This window comes from Rattus rattus, chromosome 6 (genome assembly GCF_011064425.1).
Source record: "Rattus rattus isolate New Zealand chromosome 6, Rrattus_CSIRO_v1, whole genome shotgun sequence".
Taxonomy (NCBI): domain Eukaryota; kingdom Metazoa; phylum Chordata; class Mammalia; order Rodentia; family Muridae; genus Rattus; species Rattus rattus.
The window spans coordinates 35,014,357-35,036,827 of NC_046159.1; the positions used below are offsets into that span (position 1 = coordinate 35,014,357).

Here is a 22,471-nt window from a genome sequence, read left to right on the forward strand (position 1 = left end):
CTTTTTCATTCTTATTCCTGTCTACTTTTAGCTGTGTACTTACCAGGTTCAAGGTACTTACCCTGGAACTCACCAGTTTACTATACAAAAGCATAGAGGTAAAAGGAACTTCAGCCCTACATAGTCAGGCTGCACCCTGGATGTCATGCTCTAAGACCACATGTCTGTAACTCGGAAGCAGCAGCTGTGCAAAATGCTTTCCAGTCCCCACAGTTGCCCCATTATTTTTATGCTTCGAATTATTTGTGCACAGTCCCTATTTTAAGTGTGTTTGCTTGTATGGTTGCCTGGACCACCTTGAATACAGGATAGAACATGGTGCTTGCCACCCATAGGTGGAGAACTGATGTACCTGTACTTAAAAAGCCCCCATCATCTAGAATTGAAATTGCTTACCTTAGCATCCTCCATCATGTGTGCACTCCCTGAAGGCCTGGTCCATTTCTGTCTCCCATTGATGTCACCTCAGGACTGGCTCAGGCTAAAGCTTCTGAGACATTCATTTGATTGTCCCCCCTTAACAGGAGTCCCCTTGGTTCATAAATCTTGATGAGACAGAGCAGGAAGTGGTTAAATGTACCTTTTGATGCAGTTTCCACGAAGTAAGGCATGTTGTGTGACTCTACTGTGCATGTCAACGAGCAGCTATGTGTGCTCTCATCACATTAAGTGGGATGTGAGCTGAGAGCCGAGGTGGCAGGTATTAGCTGGTTTCTGAGCATGTGCCGAGAGATCGGTCCTCATGAGATTTATAGCTGCATTTATTTCTGAGGTGATTCTGTGTCAACAGTAGGGAAGCCTTATATGCTTTGCTGTGTTATACTTAGTGAGCGTTTCAAAGTGGATTTAAAATTGAAGTGGTCTCCTGTTTAAACAAGGGTACCACACTGAATGTTAAAGAGAAAGAGTCTCGACCAGATAGAAAGCCTTGTGCGGCCACGCTCTTAACAGCTTCAAGTACTAAATAACTCCAATATATTAATGTTAGGAATCAAATGATGATTAATATGCATTTATTTGTTACATGTGTATGTATGATCGTACACATGAGTTTTCAGGTGTGCAAGTAGATGTGTGAGTGTGCATGTTTGTGCACCTACATGTAGAGGCCAGAGGTTTATAGCCATTGTCTTCCTTGATTGTTTTTGTGTTTCTTTACTGAGGCTGGATCTTTGGCTGTACCCAAAGCTTGTTAGCCCATTTGCTTTGAAGACCCTATATTTCCCTTTCCAATGGCTAAGGCTATAGGGGCCCTGTTACATCATCAATAATCCAAACTTTATGCTTGGACAGCAAGCACTTTACCCACTGAGCCATGTCCCCAGTCCTTATTAACTTAAAAAATACAATTCCATAAATTGAGATCTTAATACTATTAAAATCTGAATACATGCTCTGAAGAACACAACTATGCAAATGTATAACTCAAGGTTATTATATATCCATATATGTATGGTTTGAGCATCTTAGTGTGAAACTATGATACAGAAACAACCTATTTCCTGGCCTGGATATAGTATAGGATCAGTCATATTTTTCCCTTTTTCCTTCTTTAATTAGATTTTAAAATAACTATTGTTAGACAGATAGCATTTTGTACAGTTATCCCATTTACAAACACAGAAATGAATAGAGGAAGCAGTGTTGACTTGGCTGATGTCTAACTGGGCATCTGCCAGTGAGGGCACTTTTGAAACAGAACCTTTCTATAAAACACATTTTCTAACCATGTTATTATTTTTTCTGTTTGACTTTGAATTTGTTTCCTTCTATCTCTTATAAGCAAAGCCCAGACTTGCTGCATATGCTGTGTCTTTGTTGGGAGAAAATGCCTGAGGTGGGGTTTTAAAAGCAAATTAACACGAGATTCACTCTTACACCTGCGGTTTCTCTTTACCATTTAATCTCTCTGAATACCACCATACAGAAATGGATTAAAACATGGAGTCCTGAGCCATTTCCCTAGTTGGCCTCCAGTACAAAATATTTCTAGTGTCTATAGGACCATCAAAGAAAAACATGTGGGAAAACACAGTAATGAGGGAACAAATGTGCCCTGTATAAAAAAGAAAGACCAGTCCACATTTCTCATCGTGTGATGTGATCTCTCTTCCCACTCTCTAAGAATCTCACTAATCAAAATCTGTGAAGAAAAATAAGCCAAGAACAAAGGTTGTTGTCGTTGCTAAGCATCACTTTCTGGCAGTATTTATTTTTAAATTTGTAGTGTATGAGTGTGAGTGTGTGTGTGTGTGTGTGTGTGTGTGTGAGAGAGAGAGAGAGAGAGAGAGAGAGAGAGAGAGAGAGAGAGAGAGAGAGAGAGAGAGAGTGGGTCACAGGTCAATCTGTGGGACTCTGCTCTCCTATCATGTAGATCTCAGGATGTAATGGAGGTCATCAAGCTTGGCAGCAAGCTCCCTACCTTAACAAGCCAACATGCAGAACCCTAGAAATATCTTTTGGCTGGAAGATAAACTTCACAGTTTCCTATTACTCCCTTTAAACCTAAAGGCACCAACTGAGAATGGAGCTAAGAAAAATTTTAATAGATGGATATTTAATCTATCTTTTTTTTCCTGGGGATAATTCTTTCTCATTTATTTTCAGGAGGTCTCCTGCAAAAGAACTGTTAAATGAGGAGCTGCATCACAGTGTTTTGACAAGCAATTGTACTGCAGAGACTTGAAATCTCACTGGGGTACAGTTACATATTCACTGTAGGGAAGAATGCCCTATTTAAAATCTAGGACAGATCATGTTGATACGGGAAAAGGAAATAACTATGGAAACAATACATCTGAAATTAAAGACTGAGATGTTACATCCATCTAAAATCAACAAGAAATGTAATTACTCTCCGAAAGTAATTGTATCCTGCCTTTGAGTACTAAGTAGAATTTTTAAGGCCAAGATACTATTTGCATGCAGAATATCATTTAAAAAAAACATATTGTAGGAGTCAGGCAGTGATCTGACAGAAGTCCCATGACAGAGACTCACAAAGAGAAAGGCTAGTAGCTAAGCATTGCTAAACAAAATGTTACTTTCCATTGCAGGGCCTCACATTCGGAGATCTCTAAAGATAGGCCTTCCAGCTGTTGACAATCAGAAGGAAATCTTCCAGTCCAATCTACTTCATATTTTCAACTTTTATTTTACATGTGTGTGTGTGTGTGTGTGTGTGTGTGTGTGTGTGTGTGTGTGTGATAATATACATGCAAGTTCTGATATCCATGGAGGCCAGAAGAGGGCCTCACACTCCTGGAGTGAAGTGGGCAGTAGTTGTGAGCCTTCCAATCTGAGTGACAGGAATAGAACTCAAGTCTTCTATGAGCACTGCACACTCTTAGCTGTGGAGGCATACCCCCTGCCTTTCACCTTCCTCTCCATGGACTCCCCTCTATTTTTCCTACCATTTGGAAGGCCCTGAATCCATCTAGCAAAGCCTCCTGAAAGCAAGAGTTGTTTTTCACTGTGATTCCATTTGCTTAGCTGACATTCAGGAATGAGAAGGCTAGTAGCACCACTAAGAATAGTCTTTTCAAGCATATGTTGACTAATGGGGTAACAAGATAGCATATGAGCATGACTGATCAGTCATTTGATGCTTTCAAGGAAGTTCATTCATAAGACCAGTTCATACAGTCACGTAATCCATTGTTTCCAAAACATGATTTTAAATGGTAAAGCCTCTGGCTAATTTTGGTATTTTCCTTAGAACTTTGTCATCTTTCTTTGACCCCCTTCTCTAGTTTCAGAGAATACTACAGTTGGCTTGATTTCTCAGACAAGAACTGTGATCGGCAGATCATTAATCCCAGCCATAAAACTTTCCTGTAGTTATTTGTTGAACAAAAGAATAAATGAATGAAAGGAGAAAAAAAGAAAAAGAAAAAGAAAGAAGACAATTAGTCTCACAATGGTAGGACCAGTCACTTCTATTTTTTGAACGTTTCTAGAAATGCATACATTTATTTTGATGTACAAAGTAATAATGACTGAAGTAGATATTTTCACTTGACTTGTAAAGCATGCTCCCTCTTTCCCTGTCAGTGGTCCATACTGTCAGGATATAAAAACCTCACATTTTAACATAATTGTTGACATGAATTATTTTAAAGTAGACTCAGAGTCAGAATAAACAGCACACATTCTCTAAAGCAACTGGCCAGTTGTCCCACCCATAACCATGTTCTCCAGCAAAGATACCCGGCAGGTAACTGGAGCTATCACTGAGCTCATGAAAATGATCATTATTCATATCATTTTGTCATAAAGATAGAATCTCACATTGTCATGCATGATGTTCAGAAAAAAAACATTTCTATTTTTGGTGTAGACAATAACACACAAACAAATGAGAAGGAGATTGTTTTCTTACCTTTTGGAAAGCAGTCAAAAGCTATACTGTTGGTGGGATAGTGTACCAAGTTACGGACTTTTGTACACTCTTTCTTACTGGTGGTATACAGTCTACAGGAAAAGTAAATATATAGGAATATATAAAATAAATGTGCAGACAATATTCCTCTTTATTATTATCAATTTTTGTTGATGTTGTTGAAGAAGAAGCTAGAATAGAGACCCACAGACATTGTGTCCACTATTTCAGTGGATACAATAGTCTGGTGTAGTCCAGGTGACCACAATTCAGGTACCTTTTAACTTGGGAGTGCTGGTACCACTAGAGAACTGAAGGTAGCTGGGTTATACTTGTGGAACTTGTACAGCTCAGGGAACCAGCCAACAAATAGCAGATCTATCTCACTCTGTCCTTCCTGCTGCCATCCCTTTTACCTTAGCCTAGTGCATTCTTGCTGACCAGCTTTGCCTGGTTAGTCCAGAAGGATGAGTACAAATAGCGCCATGTTGAGGATGTTAGAGATCCAAACAGATGAAGAAGCAAAACAAAACAAGAAACATTAACAAATCAGCATAGCACAGGAATGTGTTCCAGATTCTCTAGGCATTATTTCTTCTGTACAGTGTTACCCACATCCATTTTCCAGCAACCTACACTTTCTTTTGTTAGTTGACTACTTTCTTCTATTGACATTTTTATTTTATGTAATTTCTTTCTTTGAGGTCAGCACAGAAATTTTCTTCTATTCCTTATAATCAATACCAAATAGTAATAAAATTTTAAAGGAAGAAAGGCAATATCAAAAGACATTTAGGTTGAAATTATCCTATTTTATATTTTATATCTGAACTACACGTTGTTATTCTAATATGGTCTTCCTCACAGTCTACATTCATGGGTAAAACCCTACATATTGTATATCACATATCTAGCTTCATTTATCTTTCTTTCAGGGTAATTTATCAGCAACAAACTCTCATTTATCCACAAAGTGGGCTGAAGTCTTAGCTGTCCACCTGCCTATCATGATTAGCTTCGTCTGAACTTCCAGCAGATACTCTGCATTCACCCAAATGTTTTTACTTGAGCTATTTCTCAGCCCAGGGGACATTGACTTAGAAAATGGATGTTATCTTAGAACCAGAATACAACCTCTCATCATTATATAATGCAATCTTAGCCCAAGGGAAGCAAAAGAGGTTAATTCACTTAGAGTCTGATGCGTGAGGCTATTCCAGATGAGAAAGATACAAAATCATATTCACATATAGTGATTAAGTCATGCAGTTCACCTATTAATATTATCTATCCAGCTTGAAAAGGACCATAATAATAGTCATAGGCAACTAGCATGACCATGTCCTCCTATTCATTGGCATCTTCCAGTTTTCCATGAATATGCATACGCAAGTCTACATTTGGAAGTACAGGGAGAGAGGCCAGATTCAGGAGGAAGGTGAGAGGACTAGAATTTGAAGAAATTCTGAGGAGCAACATCTTGGACATAGCTAGAGTATACAAATGACACTGGCTTTTCTGAAATTACCTATGTATAAGTAAAAATCTTGGAGCCTCATCAAAAGGCACCCTGAGCATATAAGTTTTCAATCTACACATAGATACGGGCAAAAACTGGCCTGAGATTGAATATGGAATATATGTATAGTGTACAGATAACATTAACTTTTTGACAAGATTGACCCTTTATACAAACAAAAGGATGCTTTTCTTTCAAGCAATCAGAATTTTAACTGAAGGAGCAACTTGAGAGGAAAATTTCAATCCTTAAACAGTAATGAAGTGAAGAGGGAAGTTTTAATGTCTGCACATCATAAGCCAAGAAGCAAGCTCATTTTCATGTAGACGCATACAGTGTGGAGGTGGATGAGTGGAAGCGGTCATGCACCAGATCGCAAGCTGCAGTGATGGAGCAGAGCCGTTCAAGATGAAAACACCATGGACCGGAAAGGATTCACGCTAAGTGTTCCGAGCAAAGATGAATTGAAGAGGATTTTTGGTCTATTAATTACTTTGAAGTACATTCTATGAGCTGCCCTGTCTTCTCAGATATCTCCCACCACCTTAAAAAAGAGTTTCCCATTGGAGAGATGCCTATTTTCGAGTGCATATATGATTTATATGTTTTTACCAGATAGTGTAAACTAAGAAAATATTTCCGGTGTCTCCACTGCCACAATTTATATTCTGGAAATGATTTGAGCCATTCTTGGTTTTCAACATAATATCATATTATGACATTTCATAGCATCAGAACATTTTTTATATTTTCATTAACTTAAAATTTCAATACTAATCTTAATGCAAATATATATGCATATATGCATATTTGTGACTTTCAGGCCACAGGCTCAAAGGCAATTGTCATCTGTGATACCACATTTTCTACATTATAAGTTTGGGATTCCCCAAATGATGTATTTTTTTATCTCAAATTATTTTATTCCTTTAAGTTGTGTTTGTTCCAGATAAATATCAATAATAATATGATAGACTCAGATTGAGCATACCAGGATTAAACATTGGCCCTTTATATGCCCAAATTTCCAGACCTGTGATATCCAGTGAAGTACTTATAGCCATGGCTGGTTATTTACATAGAACAAAGTCAAACAGACACTAGACCTGTTCTGTCATTTGGGAAGCTGTACCTTGTGGGCTTGAGAAACACCAGTGTCTATGCTGACTGCAGTAGACAACAGAGATTCAGAACACACAGCTGCCTGCTGGCCATGCTGTTAGATGGCTTGGGAGAAATGGGTTCTCTCAAAGCTCTGTAAAAGCTGGGTCATCAGAAACCCCAATGTTTGGAGGTACATAAATCTCCTCCTATGGGTCCACCAATATCTAGTTATCCTTTGTGGTGTTATAAGGTAGTGGATACACAATGCTAGAAATGCTAGAAGAATTTCAAACATCTTATAGACGGTTTAAGAGACAAAGACTGTATTTAATTGTACTATACTCTTTGCTTTTCTTTTTCTTTTCTTTTTTCCTTCTGTAGTGTGTTATGACTCTTTGTAGATACTAGAACAGCTATACCATCAACATTTTTTGAAAGACACATGTATAATGAGTTATCAGTGGATTTATTACAGTGATTTCATTTGATACTAGATTATTTGATACTAGTATGACAAGGCCTTTACCTGGGCAGCCTTCTCTAATTGTATGGTCATTACTGTCTGCTTACAAATAAGCAACCACATCTTTCATAGTACAGCATGTTTCAGCAAAGACAGCTCCCCTCAAAAAACCACCATCACCATCACCAACACCACCATCATCACATTATTATTAATATTATTATTATTATTATCTATATTACCAAGTAACAGAGCCAAAAAATGTGATTTATGCATTGGGGATTTGTCCGGTTAGACATGTTTCAGGACATACAGCAGCAAGAAGGAATAAACATGGCCTTAGGAATAAGAACTGTTTTAACTCAACCTTAGATGCTAAGTTGGTACATGACTTTGGCTGTGTCACAGAAGTTCCCTTCACTAAGACATCATCAGTAAATGGAGAATAAGAGCATTTTCTCTGTTGAGTTGCAAGGACTTCCATACAAGCTTCTATGTAATAGATTGTTTTAAAGGTAGGTGATGCAGTGTTAGTATCAATGTTACTGTTTCCTTTTTAGAAAGTACTCAAAGACTCAACGAGGATTGATATGAACATAAAAGTTAGCTACAGTAAAAAGTTATTAATTGTTAGGAACTGCAGGATTAGTTGTCTGAATTTATGAGTCCAGATTTGTTCATTTAAAAAATACAAATAGACAGACTTCCAACTGTCTGTTCTGCTTACTGTTGTGGGCCAAAAATCTTGGTAAAATTGTATGCTTGTGTATATACGGATGCAGATGTATGATTTAAAAGTGTTATTGGAATAAGAGTGGATAAAGTTTCCAGGAATTGAAATTGGACAAGTCTATTGTAAACAGCTACCGAGACTGGGCTGTCCAGGGAAAGTTAACAGTATGAACGTACTTATAACTATGGGGATACATACAATCACAGGGGAAGTTAACAGTATGAATCACAGGGAAAGTTAACAGTATGAATGTACTTATAACTATGGGCATACATGCAATCATAGGGAAAGTTAACAGTATGAATCACAGGGAAAGGTAACAGTATGAATGTACTTATAACTATGGGCATACATGCAATCATAGCAACGTTATTTGGTGTTTATTCTCATCTACCTCTTGGCATCTTGTCTGCCTTCAACCGCGTTATCACATCTACCCAATCACGTGAAAATGGACTTCTAAGAGTGCTTTGCCTCTTCGGGTATGGGAGCCATTTGCACTCAGCAGATGTGCAACTTGCTGAACAAATATTTCATAACACATCTATGGTTCAGGTAATATGTACTTTTGTACATAGAGATACTGAGCTTTAGGAAAGTTCCACAGCTCTCAGTGTCATGTGGTGCTAAGAGCAGAGGCTTGGATTTGAAGTCAGATGACTCCACTCAAACCCACTTGCTCCGAAATTGTAATGGTCACCGAGCTTTCGTGTGCTCTTCTAGCTCACATTAACCAGTTGCTCTAGAGATACGGCCGAGCCTCTAGATTTATTCTACTTCTCCTTTTTCTTTGGAACAATACTTTTCCTCCTCCTATTTTACCATATAATCTGCTCTTTGAGAGTTTGAATGAAAACCACATTTACGCTGAAAGTATTTCCTAATATTTGTATATCCATTCATAAATGAGGATGTGCCAAGATCATGGGTCCTTAGTACAGTATTCATTAAAACGAAGCCCTCCAGCCTATTGAATTTCTCTCTCTTTGCAAGTAACGCTATAGTGAGAATAGTTTATAATTTTAAAAACTGTGTTTTGTATGACTTGGTAGAAAATGTGAAACCTCTTTTATTTTAAAAACAGAAACTACTGCCATGAATGCCTGTATTTTTTATTACATGAGGAACTGGCCAAAATATTCCTTAGCAAACATAATAATTGAGAACTTTTATGGAGCTAACATCTGAGTCAATGTAGTGCTATGTATGTGATGTCCTGTGTGCACTTGATTTTACGTCTTTCACAGGCAAAACTGGAGATTACCTGACTGCTACAAATCGAGTCGAACAATTGTGAATCATAGCTGTCAGTTCTTGTCCTTTGCAAAATGCCTTTCTTCTTCAGTGACATAGGTGACACTTTTCCCAAGCGTGCGCTGCTTTAGCACAACAGTCTTTGGCCCTATGTACTTAATGAAAGTTTAATGATTTTATCCAATACTTTATGCTTCTATTTCTAAAATACTTGCTTTGGAAATAATTTTCTCAACATTCGCATCTCAGTGGAAGGAAGAAATGCATCTAAAGCTCTCCTAAAATTTTAACGTTACCTCTAATATTCTACTTCACTGGCTTAGTTTCTCTAACAGGAAGTGATTTTCCCAGCAGGAAGCAGTCTTCCTAAGGGGGAAATCGTTTTCCTAGTGGGAAGGGTCTGTTAAAGAAGTCCTGAGAAATATGCTTATTCCCACTGGATTTTCCTGGAGCGAAGGACAAAAAGGCAGGAGAATGAGGAGGCAGAACTCTGAAAAGCTTTCTACCCAGAAAAGGGTAGCAGATTCATCAAAGTCAAAAGAGTAAAAGTTACCATTCATCAGGGCAAACCATCCACAAGGCAAGCTTACTCCAGGGATCAGCACCACACATCCCATTTCTATAGTTTCTAATTCAGGACGGAAAGATGAAAGGAGGGTTACTTACTGTTTGGGTCTACATTTTCACAGAGTTCTGTCTTTGCTTCACCGTTGGGCCTGTCACTGGGTTTGTGTGACAGCCTTGATGACATGGTGGCTGCTGTGACTACGGCCTTGAAGCTTCGCTTCCGTTTCTGGACATTGAGTTCAGGGTGGAAAATGATGATGTACACTTTCGGCATGTATAGCATTCCCAGCGCCACTGACGCACTTAGGTTCATGGAGATTGTAAGCGTGGTAGTTTGTATGTAGAGCTAGGAGACACAACATACAAGGCACTATTACATACAATGACCACAGACAGTGTGTGAATACTTAAAGCGCTGTTGCAGATAATATGGCTAGGAGAAGAATAGCCATCCCAGTGACTTTCTGCTAGAAAGGAAAACAATTTGGCTGCACATCTATTTTAGAGTTTAAGTCTGTGTTAGTTAACATTGGGCAAGTCCTTATGCATAGAGAGAGATCTTCTACAATAACATGCAGTGTAGACTTTTAATCAGATTTAAATTACTTTTATGGACAATGATAGGAAAACACGAATTACAGATTATCACAAGAATCTTGTAATCTTGAGTTTAACATTGCCTATTATTTTAAACCTCAAAGCAAAAAGTTTATAATATGATTTGCTATGCAGAGATTCTGAGCCCTTTATTTTAAAATTACTTCTGTTCAGAAATCATGCTTTTATGTCACTTTTGTAACATGGCACCTTCGCCAAACCTACAGTGTAGTGATTCAATTTCCCTAAAAAGTAGATATTTTTGGCTTATATATGTTTATAAAACATAAAAGTGAAGACACCATCATCTAGCTATGACTTTTCTACTCTGCTCATATTGATAAATTGATAATTGGATCTAATACCTTATTCTGTCTTAATGCTACTTATACTTTGGATGGTACACACACCCCATTATCATAGCTTTGTGCTTTCTGGGGTATTCAACTAGATTAAGCAATCATTTACTGTCTAATGTTTGGAGTCATTGTCTTAGAGAAAGGGTAAGTGTCAAAGGGCATATGAAGTCATGTAGTCTGGAAGAGTAGAGCCACAAACATCTTTCTGTGGTCCAGCACATCTCTGACTATGATGCATCTTCCTATAACCTAGAGCTCTTTAGAAATCAGGTATGTTTGACTTGTGCATGAGTTCTAAAGGCCAGGTTAGACTGGAAATTGGTGAGCTTTGTTTTTACATCAGTGCAACCCCTAGGTTCTTGGCAATGAATTGGACCATAGTGGTCCACACCCCTACTTTCATGTAAGACTCCATTAGGAGTCTACATGAGTCTACATGAGCTGTGTGTGACTGCTTTTTCAGATGAATTTCCTTCTATTTCCCAACTCTTCTGCAAAGTTCAATTTCTTGACTCTCCCACCCTGTGGAGTATTTTTGAGCTCTCACAGAGACCTTGTTCATTCAACTATGGAATCTTTGTAAAAGTTCTTGGTATGTTTGCTTCTACCTAGGCTGTTTCTCCTTTGCCTCTTCAGATATTCTTCCCAGAATGTTCTTACCCATTGCCTTTTTACTTATACCTTTTACAAAGACATTTTCCTGTACAGAATCAGTCTCTGCTTAAAATTATATTCTTACTTCTTTGATTTTAGACTGTCTCTATCTCCATTATAGCATCTATGGAGTTAGACTCTTTCTGGAGGAATTATTCTCTTCCTAATAGAAATGTATGAGATACTACATAAATATATAATAGAGAGACTCAGTTGCTTGACACCTCTTCTCTATTATATGCCACTGGCCACACAGCCATTCCTTATATAGAGAAATATTTCCATCAAATCTAACCAACATTTGGGTATTTCTGATCAAACGGCCATGAGACCTTTCCACCTTGCTCAAGGTTCTGAGTTCCATCTCTAGTCCTGGAAAAATATTACATAACATTAAGAAGGCATACTTATGATTATCTTCAGGCTTTACCTATCCACATATACAGATCTAAAGAGATCAAATCCATAGAATTTCAAAAAACAAACCAAGCTGTGGACACCAGAGCATAAAGGATTTGCTTTTAGGCTTCAAGTTTTCATTTTGACGTCATATTTACTACATGCTTTTAGCAACATATTTTGCAATACTTTCAATGCCAGTTTTGTCTTCAGTTCACATGATGCTTATCCTATAATACATTACCCTTTTTACCCTTGGGTAGTTTATACCAGCTTCTTATATCTAGCTAATTAACATAGCCAAAGAAGTGAGTTAGAAACCATAGTTAGTCCCTTTCGTTAGAGAGTAAGTGCCCATGTACATTTAGGCACTTCCCAGGATTGGCCCTCTCTTCAGTTTAATTCTGCCTTAAGTATCTGATCTTCTGCCTAGTTAAGAAAATATTGTTCTTCAACTTGGCCAAAGATGGTTAGCCTGTTGAGAAGAACAAAGACAGCCTTAGAATCTTCACCTTTACAAACACGCGCGCGGACACACACACACACACACACACACACACACACACACACACAAATACACGCGCATGCATATAGTATATGTATATGTGTATGTGTATGTGTATGTGTATGTGTATGCGTATGTGTATGTGTATGTATATGTATATGTATATGTACTGCATCAATCTAAATAAATTTTGAAACTTTGGCACATATTGCTATATGGGTTCTCTTCAACTTTCAATTTTTCAATTTTAAAGTAAAGATAATAGAAGCCCCTACCTCATAAGATGAGGATCAATCTAGTAAATGAGAAGACAGGAACTCTCAGGACCCTAGGAATCAATGAGCCAATGGACTCTGCTGCTAGTACTTACCATCTGCCACATTAGCTGGTTGTGAAGAGATCTTCGGAAAATATTTCTTTGGAAGACACTTTCAGATATTTGATACTGAAGAACATATGTGGCATTTAGGATTGTATATCTATAAGAATCTATGGTATTCCTGCCTAAGAAGACAGAAATATAGCTGAGAGCATATGCGACCACAATGCACAGGCTTAGCGATAGCTCAACGCCAGGCAAAGTTCAGCTGGATCTCTTCCATATTTCCTTCCTAGTTCTAATACTTACAGAAAGATATGGGAGCATATAATGAGATGTCTTTACTATTCCAGAAATTATCATAGCACTATTAGTTGACTTCTTGTCTTTGATATGTTTAGAATTTGGAAAAATTTCAGAGTTCAATCTGTCTTTAATGGAAGCTCAGTATCTCCAACTGATCACATGGAAATGTCAGTTTAATCAAAGCTTTGTGTTTCTCCAGGAAGGGAAGAAATCGTCATAGAATTGATATGCTGTTTGCTATACACAAAATACTTCCCGTACTCATGAACTGTTGAGACCCACCCAGGGAGGGGAATGTGAGCTAACATTTATTCACAGTTTATTCAACAGGACAGCAAGGAGAGTTCAAATAAAAAAATTCACCCAAGTCTACCTTTGTAAGTCAGGCAATTTTTTTGGAGTACCTAAGGGAACATTGTTGAAAAGCCCATTCTAGCATGAGCAATGGCTCCCATATCCTGTCCAACTTCCTGTCCTGCTTGCAGCTCCACCTAAGGGAGAATCTCTTTCCCCCAACAATTGCTTGCTTCTTACATAATCTCGGGAATGGCCCTTATGAATCTCCTAACTATGTGAGACTCCTAGACTTCGTCAGAACCTGTAACTTCCTGAATGCTACAGCTTCCTTCCAACCTCTGGCAGGGAATGCTGCAATTTGGAAGAAATAGTGCTACAACATGATAAAATTGCCAACTGCTTTGTCAAAGTTTCAGAGCCAGTTTATTTGAAGACAAGCTTGGGATGTTTCAAAGCAAGCTGTGAATAGCTAGCTGCAAGGGTAACAGACTTGCAGCTCTGGGAATTATGGCAGTCTTAATATGCTTCAAAAATGTAAAGATAGTAGAGGAAATGCAGGGCATAGATGGGGAAGACATACCAGTGCTATTGAGAAAACACAAAATTCAGATTTGGTGATTGATCAAAACGACATCATTATCATTGCTATTGTCTTCACTGACAATTGTAAAATAAAGAGCAATATATTTACACACATGAGTTTTCATTAACAGTATTTTATTAGAATAAGAGTCTGAAGCAATTTACTGGTGTTAAGCTACCGGCATAGGAGATATATGATAACTATATGCCAAACATTTACAGTTATATATATTTTTGGATCCACGGTATGTGAAGCATCTTTTGCAATGAATGCCGGGTCAATAATATCATTTCACTGAGGCCCAGTTATGTGTCTTCTCTGGCTCAGGTGCTGGGTTTCAAGCATGCAGACACATACGCTACCATCCAGAACTGAATTATAATAGCAGAAGCAAAGAAATCAAATTTCCTTTATTATGAGGTAACTGTAGTTAAGAGTCAGATTTTCTGTACTTACAAATTGTTGACAGAAAAGCCTCAGTTTTTTAACCACCAAAAAGATATGTGTGAGGTAATATAATTTAATTAGCCTGATTTAGTCATCCCAAAATGCAGACCTGTCAAAACATCATGCTGTAGATAACAAACATGTGTGATTTTATTTGTCAATTAATCACAGAGTGTATAAATAAATAAATATTCAGTGACAAGATAATGTAGGTCTTCATTATAACCCTTTTCCACTCTGTTTGGTATCTGCTCACCCCTTTCTCTTGAAATGGCCTCTGCCTTCTTGCACAGCCTTTGAGGCCTGCTTCCATCTGACCTGATGTTCAGTCTTGTCCCTTCTACATACAGCTTTCCAGTCTTCATAGTCAAGGGAATTACCTTTGTTCATATACTGTTCAGGTAGTTTTTTTATAAAGTGCAGTCAGTGTGCCCCACTGCTTGCTTTGAACATGCGAATTCAAGACAGTGGAATATGTCAATGCCCAAGCATTCTGACTTATGTACATGACCAGCACAAGCCAAATTAAATGCCAGTACGATTGGGGGAGATATTTGTGACATTCCATTCTAACTGATTGTCAATGGATGACTGCTGTGAGAAAGAGTCACTTTTCTTCAGGGATGCAGTCACTGAGAGCCAACCCATGCTCCAGTAGATGACTCGATAGCTACATCAATACTAAATGGGTTCCATGAACTTAAGAAAATAACTCACGAGATAGGGAAAAAAGATTGTTGTATTGGCTAAAGGAAGGAATTAGAGGGGAGAAAATGGGCATTACACATTATGCAAATTTGAGCAAAACATTTTATATAAATGTAAGAAATCTTTAGTGCGGATGAAAGAAAATTTCCAGGTACTATAATGGTCAAAACATTAAAAGAAGAGGAGAAAAGAAAATGCAAATGTATCGCAGAGTGATGGGGACATTAGAAACACCTTGACCATTGCATCATTTTGCACATAAATGTTTGTTCCACAGGAAACACTAGGGGGACATGTTAGGCCCACCTAGCTGAGTCAATCTGAAGGGAAACACCTAAGAGTTGCACCTATGTTACTGCTTCAGATCTCTAGCTACTGTCTTCCAAAGCCTAACAACAATTGCCAGTGCCCATCTCCTTGCACTCTTCCCATGAGAGAACTTTAGGTTATATTTTATGAGATAAAGCATCACATTGATTGTACTGTTTATACAATCATCAGTCATTTTGCTAAACTAAATTTAGTATGTATGTACTTATAAATCATTTTAATCTATCGTGTGTGTGTGTGTGTGTGTGTGTGAGAGAGAGAGAGGGGGGGGGAGAGAGATGGAGGAGAGACAGAGAAAGAGAGATGGGAGAGAAAAATGGGAGAGATGGAGAGAGATGGAGAGAGAGAGAGAGAGAGAGAGAGAGAAAGAGAGAGAGAGAGAGGGACTGATGATGTCAGTGGTTACTGTATCCATCATATGAACTTTCCATTTATCCTGTGGTTTACAAGGCACATTATTGCCACCAGTGACGCTTCTTTAAAAAAATATTTTTTTTTCATTTTTTGACTGGATAAAACACAAAATGCCTATCACCGAGTGCAAACTCATTAAATTCTGAGTTAATGGAAATCTTCTGCCTTTGAAACCGAGATTTGGCGTGTCAAACTTCTTTAGCATCCATCATTGCTGTTGCCTTTCCTAGTCTATGTTTTCCATGATGAGTATATATTAGTTCTCTCATTACTGTTGTGAAGGTTGTGATTGCTGTATCATAAGACTGTAGCTAGGCTCAAATGATGTGGCCCTGGGAAGGATACAGAAGAGTGCCAAGCAGGTAATGAGCACTCAATAATGATGGCAGTGTTATAGTCTGATTTATTGGTTAATACAGCAAACAGCTTGCTTGCTTTCCAGTTCTTTTTTTTTCTTACATTCTTAATACATCTTGACATGACTGTGTTTTATGTAGAATCCAATGAGTAACAGCTTGTTCTGAGAGGATTGTATTAAATTGGCTTCCAGTTTGTTTGGAAGTCTACTCAAATCCCTAATTCATCTGTCATTGACTATTTTGTGAAGAAACAGTCAATTTTGTGTGTTCACAGGTGTTGGCTGCGATGAGGGATGAAGGAGCTTTACGGGAGTCATCAGGTGGCTGGAGAAGCTTCAAATGCTTCTCTCTGGCCAGAGCTTGTATAATAGAAATAAAAATGCTCCTTGATGCGGTCTCCGTGAAGAGGGTCTAACATTACCTGGCAGATAGCTGAAGTGTTCGTGGGACAAAACTGAAATGAATTCTTGGCAGTCAATGTAGGTTTTTCTCAATCTTTAACACTTGTACCCAGGATGGCCTAGTTAAAGTGGCCATATAGTCAAAAAACAATGTCACATGACTGGCAAGGGGACAGAGGTTCTAGGATGAAATGAGGAAAGGATCCTTTTTTAAAGTGGGTAAGTGATTTTAACTTTTAGTATGTTTATTTAAAGGAAAGAAGGGTTTTTGTTGTTAGAGCTGGCCACAGCTCTTGCTATTCAGTTGTTAAGAGTGACTATGGGCAAGCTGCTTCAGTTCTAGTTAAGTGAGGAAGTAAAGACTTCAACCCATGTGTGCTACTAGCAGTCTGAGGGAAACCCTGTCTCCTGCTATCCTGTGGAATAAGCTGTTCTCCACAGCTGAGGAAAAATGGAAATCACCAAAAAAGGGTTCACATGGTGGCTGGCATGGGGCAGATGCATGAGAAATGTAAGTGGCATTTATAAAAGAGATAGCCTCATAACCTACAAATTCTCTTCATATGCTTCTGTGTAGTTTTCTCTTTAAATTCTTGCTAACTCTCTACCTTGCTTGATTGTAGTTAATGATACTTTAGGAAGTCTGTGATAGGCATAGAATCATTGAATTGACCCTTGATAAGTCCTGGCTTCACATGTGTTTGGCTTTTCCTATTTATTGTCTCAGTGCAGACATGATGCTTAGTTCACACACAATTCCTTTACCTATCTGGCAGGTGCTCCAGGTAAATGGAAGTCAGATGCTTCAGCATGAGACTCATGGCTTTCCTCATGCTAGAATCACTTATGCGTGTATGCCTTTCTCTCATTACTGGAAGCATGATATTAGCTCTTCTCCCAGAAACAAAACCATAGGTGCACTTTGTCCAGTTTTCTGATTTCTAGGGAAAGTTTCCTATTACCCTTGACAGGCCATTCTTAGCCACTAAGATTGACTCAAGGGCATCTCCTCTAGAAAAGTCACTTCTAACTGTATTATACACAGAAAAGCCTAGACTACAAGCACATACATTAAAAGGTATGTATATATGTTCACATTCATGTACATGTACCTTTATATACAGTTACCTACAAACATGAGCATATACATATACATTAACACATGTTTGTTCACACAGGCACCCAAAGTGTATATACTGATGTATGTGCATAGACATGCACATAATACACATTTGTGTGTATATATATATATGTATATGTATACACACACATGTGCATAGATGAACACATGCAGTCAGGTTCATGCATAAACACAAATGTTCTCATATACTTATGCCCAAATATATGCAAGGGAATACATTCATTTTAACACAGAGGTACATATATCCCCAAAGAAATGTACCCATATCCATGCACACACTCACATATGCATATATGCCTTCACTCATATATGCACATATACAAGAACATGAACATATGAATAGACAAACACATTACTGAAAATTATACATACAAACACATACTCATACATTTATACACATGCTTTCAACCATGTGTATACAAACACATATGAAACACTAGTTTCATGTACATAAAAATATGTACTTAGGCACATATTCACATATTTGAAAGCAAAAACATATACAGCATATACACACAAACACATGCATATATATATATAGAGAGAGAGAGACACATTTACAAATATATAAGCACATGCACACAGAACATATACATATAAACATATGCACAAAAACAAAAACACAAATATGTATATGTACCCACATGTGCATATATACATAAATATATATTAATACATAGAAACATATGCGTACAGATGCATATAAGAAAACATACATATAAATGTATATACACATATGTACACACATGTATACTCATGCATGCATGCAGGTAAGCACTCATGTAACACTCTGGAGCATAAGTATCACAAGCTGAGAAACATACGCACACAGGTATACACCCAGACCTACTCACATACACAGGATTTCTCTCCCTTATTTGAGTCCTGACTCTCAGGTTTGATTTTAAAACATGTTCAATTTCTAATGTGAAATAGAAGTGTCATTCTTTTATGTATCCAATACTGTCACTGTGTGCTGTGTTGTGCTACTGAATCGGTTATTTACCCCTCCTGCTGGTTTGAGAGCACAAAAATGTTAGGTCTCTGCCTGGCAGTGATTTAACATACAAAGGGCAAAACATTTCCCCACCATCAGCCTGGAGAGACACACTTCTGTCAGATTTCATCAGCGCTCTCTCAATCTCCAGCCACATTCATCCAGATGGAACCTAACAGCCTTTTCTGCAGGAGGCTACGTGCATCCCATTCTGCCTTATGATGCAAAAAGTCTGGTTTCTTCCTCACTGAGAAATATCTTGGGGGTAATACAAATATGTTCAATGTTACCGTGCAAATCCACCAGTGGATTTTGAAAACATAAAACCTGAGATTAGTGTATTCTCTTTAAAGACGTAGGGAGCTGCTCCATTTTCATAAGTGCAAAACTGCCCAAGCTGGTTGAGCTTCAAAGTCCTCATTAGAGTTCTAAGGACCATTCCTCGTGCATATTCCATGTGTTTTAAAATTGGAATTGCCTAGTACTTACCACAATTAAACTCAGCAACATTATCGCAAGAGGTCAGCATGAGGTTCTCACCGAAACAAGGAATAGTCTTATCTTTGCCCTCAAAGCCATTGGCAATGGCTGTCAGTTGAACTTGGGAAGTTTTGGTCATGGGTAAATCCAACTTTCTTTTGCCCCCTCATTTGGTCTGCCTACCTGCATTCACTTGAGTCATCTCTCTCCTCTCTTGGCTTTCAACTTCTATATTGTAGATATTCTATGCCCTGTCAATATTGATACTGTCTAGGGAGGTGACCTTTCTTATAGATGGAACTACAGGCTGGCCCTGACTGTGGACCGAACTGTTCAGAATATCATACCCCAAGTTCCTTAGTGTGCCATGTATCATCTCTAGATGACAAGTAAAGGGCTTCAATGACATCAGCAACTTTTGCCAAGTCATTCTATGTTGCTCTTTTGAAGTGTCAGTGCACTCTGATGTTCCATATCCCCATCCAAGTCCATAGCTATAGAGTAGTTTAGGTCCCAAAAGAAGCTGACTTGGAAATTTCAAATAAAGAGTTATGCAACTGGTGTCTGTAAACAGATCTGTGGGCATGTGGGCACACTAAAGTATGGCAGAGTTTGGTTACCCATGCCACCCAAAGGTACAATGAGAGGTTAATGGGCCTGGCCAGTCATGGAGTCGCTGAATGCTTCATGGCCTTGATATTCCCTTCCTGAGACTCATTTTCCTTTTCCTCTGTATCTGAATTGTTAGATAATGCAGCTAGGAAACTTCAACTGAGAAAAAGCTTATTAAAAGATTGTAAGAAATTCTGTGAGAAGTTTTGAGTGTTTTCTTGATTAATGGTTGATATGGGAGTGGTCTGCCTGTTATGGATGGTGGCACGCATGACTAGGTAGGTTGTCCTGAGGTATTTAAGAATGTAATCTGAGCAAGCCATAAGGAGTAAGCGAGAAAATGGTGTTCTTCCATGTTCCCTGCTTCAGTTCTTGCCTCTAGATTTCTTCATTGAGTTCCTACACTTCCCTTCACAATAGACTTCAAACTGTAAGAGAAAGTAAACCCTATTCTTCCCAAGTTGCATTTGCTTGTGTTATTTTATCACGGCAATAGAAACTCAAACTAATACTTTTATTTGTATATGTGTATGCAAGCGTGTTATGTGCACATATAAGTGCTATGTGTGCAAGGGACAGAAGAGGGTATCTAGTGCTCTTCTGTATTGCTCTTGGCCTTTTTCTTTTGAAACAGGTATTCTCCACAAATCTGGGATTTATGTTTTCTCAATTAGTTAGGGGGCCAAACAGCCTGAGTGATCCTCTCGTCTTCATTTCACTTAGAGCTGAAGTTATAGGTATGAGCTGTATGCCTTACTCATCGAATGAATACTGATATACACTCCATTCCTAAGGATTGTGTACAAGGAATCTTACCCATTGAGCATTTTTGCAAATCTCTACTAGACTCCTTGAAAGACCTAAGAGTCAAGGCCTTCCCCAGGTCTTGTTCATCTTAGAAACCTTAGGGCTGGCAGCCATGATGCCTCTTCAAATATAATTGTTCATCTTCTATCACATTTAAGATGAAGACAAAAGTCCTTACCAGGTCCAGAAAACTCTTTGGATTCCCTTTCTGAATTTCCTTCCTTCTTTCAAGTCCCTTGAATGAGCTGTGTCGTGTCTATATGCCTATGATGGCTTCCCTACTTTGCCTTCTGTTCCCATGGCCTTTAACTGGCCACTTGTCTTTTCCATTCATATATTTTGGCAGTCATTGCTCACTCTCAGTTGTAAGTCATGTTCATTTTTGTTTCAGTCACCATTCTTGTGATTATTCATTATAAATATCTTTATTAAGCATTTCCTTACTAGACTTTATAAATCCAAACCATCTTTTCCAACTCATTGGATCACAGTAAGTGCTCAGTGAATAGCAGCTAAAAAATAAAATAAAATAAATTAAATGAGTGGATGCATTCTAGAAAGCCTGTTTGGTTGAGAGTCAGAAAAATAGGATTATAACAGCATGGATGGGTTTGGGTGAAGGCTTTGCCCTTGCTAACTTTCACCTCAAACATTTTTATGTCATTTTCCTGAGCTGGTGTTTAGTCCTTATAAAATGAAGCAAGTAATAATGTGTAAAACATCAAAAATCACAATATTTTGTGAGACTCATGGAGGGACACAATGAGAAAATCAGACAGGGTCTGTGGTTAATTTATATTGCACCCTGTTATCAGCCAAGCAGTATATGCCTCCTTCAGTGTTTATCTTTTAAATGAGAGGGTACTCCCTTGTTTGTTAGATCCATAGAAAATTAAAAGTTATTCATTCATATCAGTTTTATAGGTACCAGTCTACCTGTGATGAGCTATGCTACTTTCTTTCAAATCTCTAGGATCTTACTCTCTCTTTGGCCATAGGGCCTTTGCTTACAATCTGTAACTTTCCTAGAGTATTCTCACATCCTCCTCACCTTTTCTTTCATTCTTGCTAAAGATCTCCATTTATGTTCCATGGTGTACTGAAAACATTCCAAACAAGTCTAGAAAATACTATTGTAAGCTTTTAGTAAGCATTGCCATTTACATTGAAGAATGTGTATGTACTTAGTGTAAGTGTGCATTTGTGTGTGAGAGAGACAGAGACAGAGACAGAGAGAGCCTAGAATATAATACATAAATCTTCAATGGTTGTATGCTTATCACGCTTGCCATTATCAGTTCCTCCCTGACTGTGTCTAATATGTGGATGGGGATACAAATTGATATTGAGAAAGAACACTATCTAGAGCAGTCCTGACCTGGAGAGACATTCTGTTTTCAGTCTTTAGTTCCTTTTGCAACCTTATCTAAGAGAACAAAGATATTAGAAAGTACTCTGCAAAAGGCAAAACAGCATGGAGCTCCTATAAAGTTTACATCCCTTAAATAAGCAGATTTCCTAATCTGGTGGAAGGATAAAGTGGACTATGTTGCTTTGAGAATAGTCCCTTTTACTTCTCATCCATCTTTCATATATTCATGAAGCAATGAAGCACATTTAGCAGTGGTGACTCCTTCTAGCATTCAGAAGCCAGGAAAACAACATTTAGCCTACTTTGGCAGGATGTATGCTTTGTTTTCAGTAGCATCTTACTGTCCTCTCTCAATGGGAAAAT

At 38.1% G+C, this 22,471-nt stretch overlaps 1 protein-coding gene across 1 annotated transcript in view; it reads right to left on the reverse strand.

Moving 5' to 3' along the window:
• Positions 1-2,334: 2,334 nt before the first annotated feature.
• The window catches only part of Grm7 (glutamate metabotropic receptor 7), an 808,808-nt gene continuing 788,671 nt past the window's right edge, over positions 2,335-22,471 (reverse strand). The window contains exons 9-10 of the mRNA XM_032905985.1: positions 10,121-10,367; positions 2,335-4,473 (exon numbers count right to left, since the gene is read on the reverse strand). Of these exons, the coding sequence (XP_032761876.1) occupies positions 4,403-4,473; positions 10,121-10,367 (318 nt within the window). The 3' untranslated portion in view covers positions 2,335-4,402. The remainder of the gene's footprint in view (positions 4,474-10,120; positions 10,368-22,471) is intronic.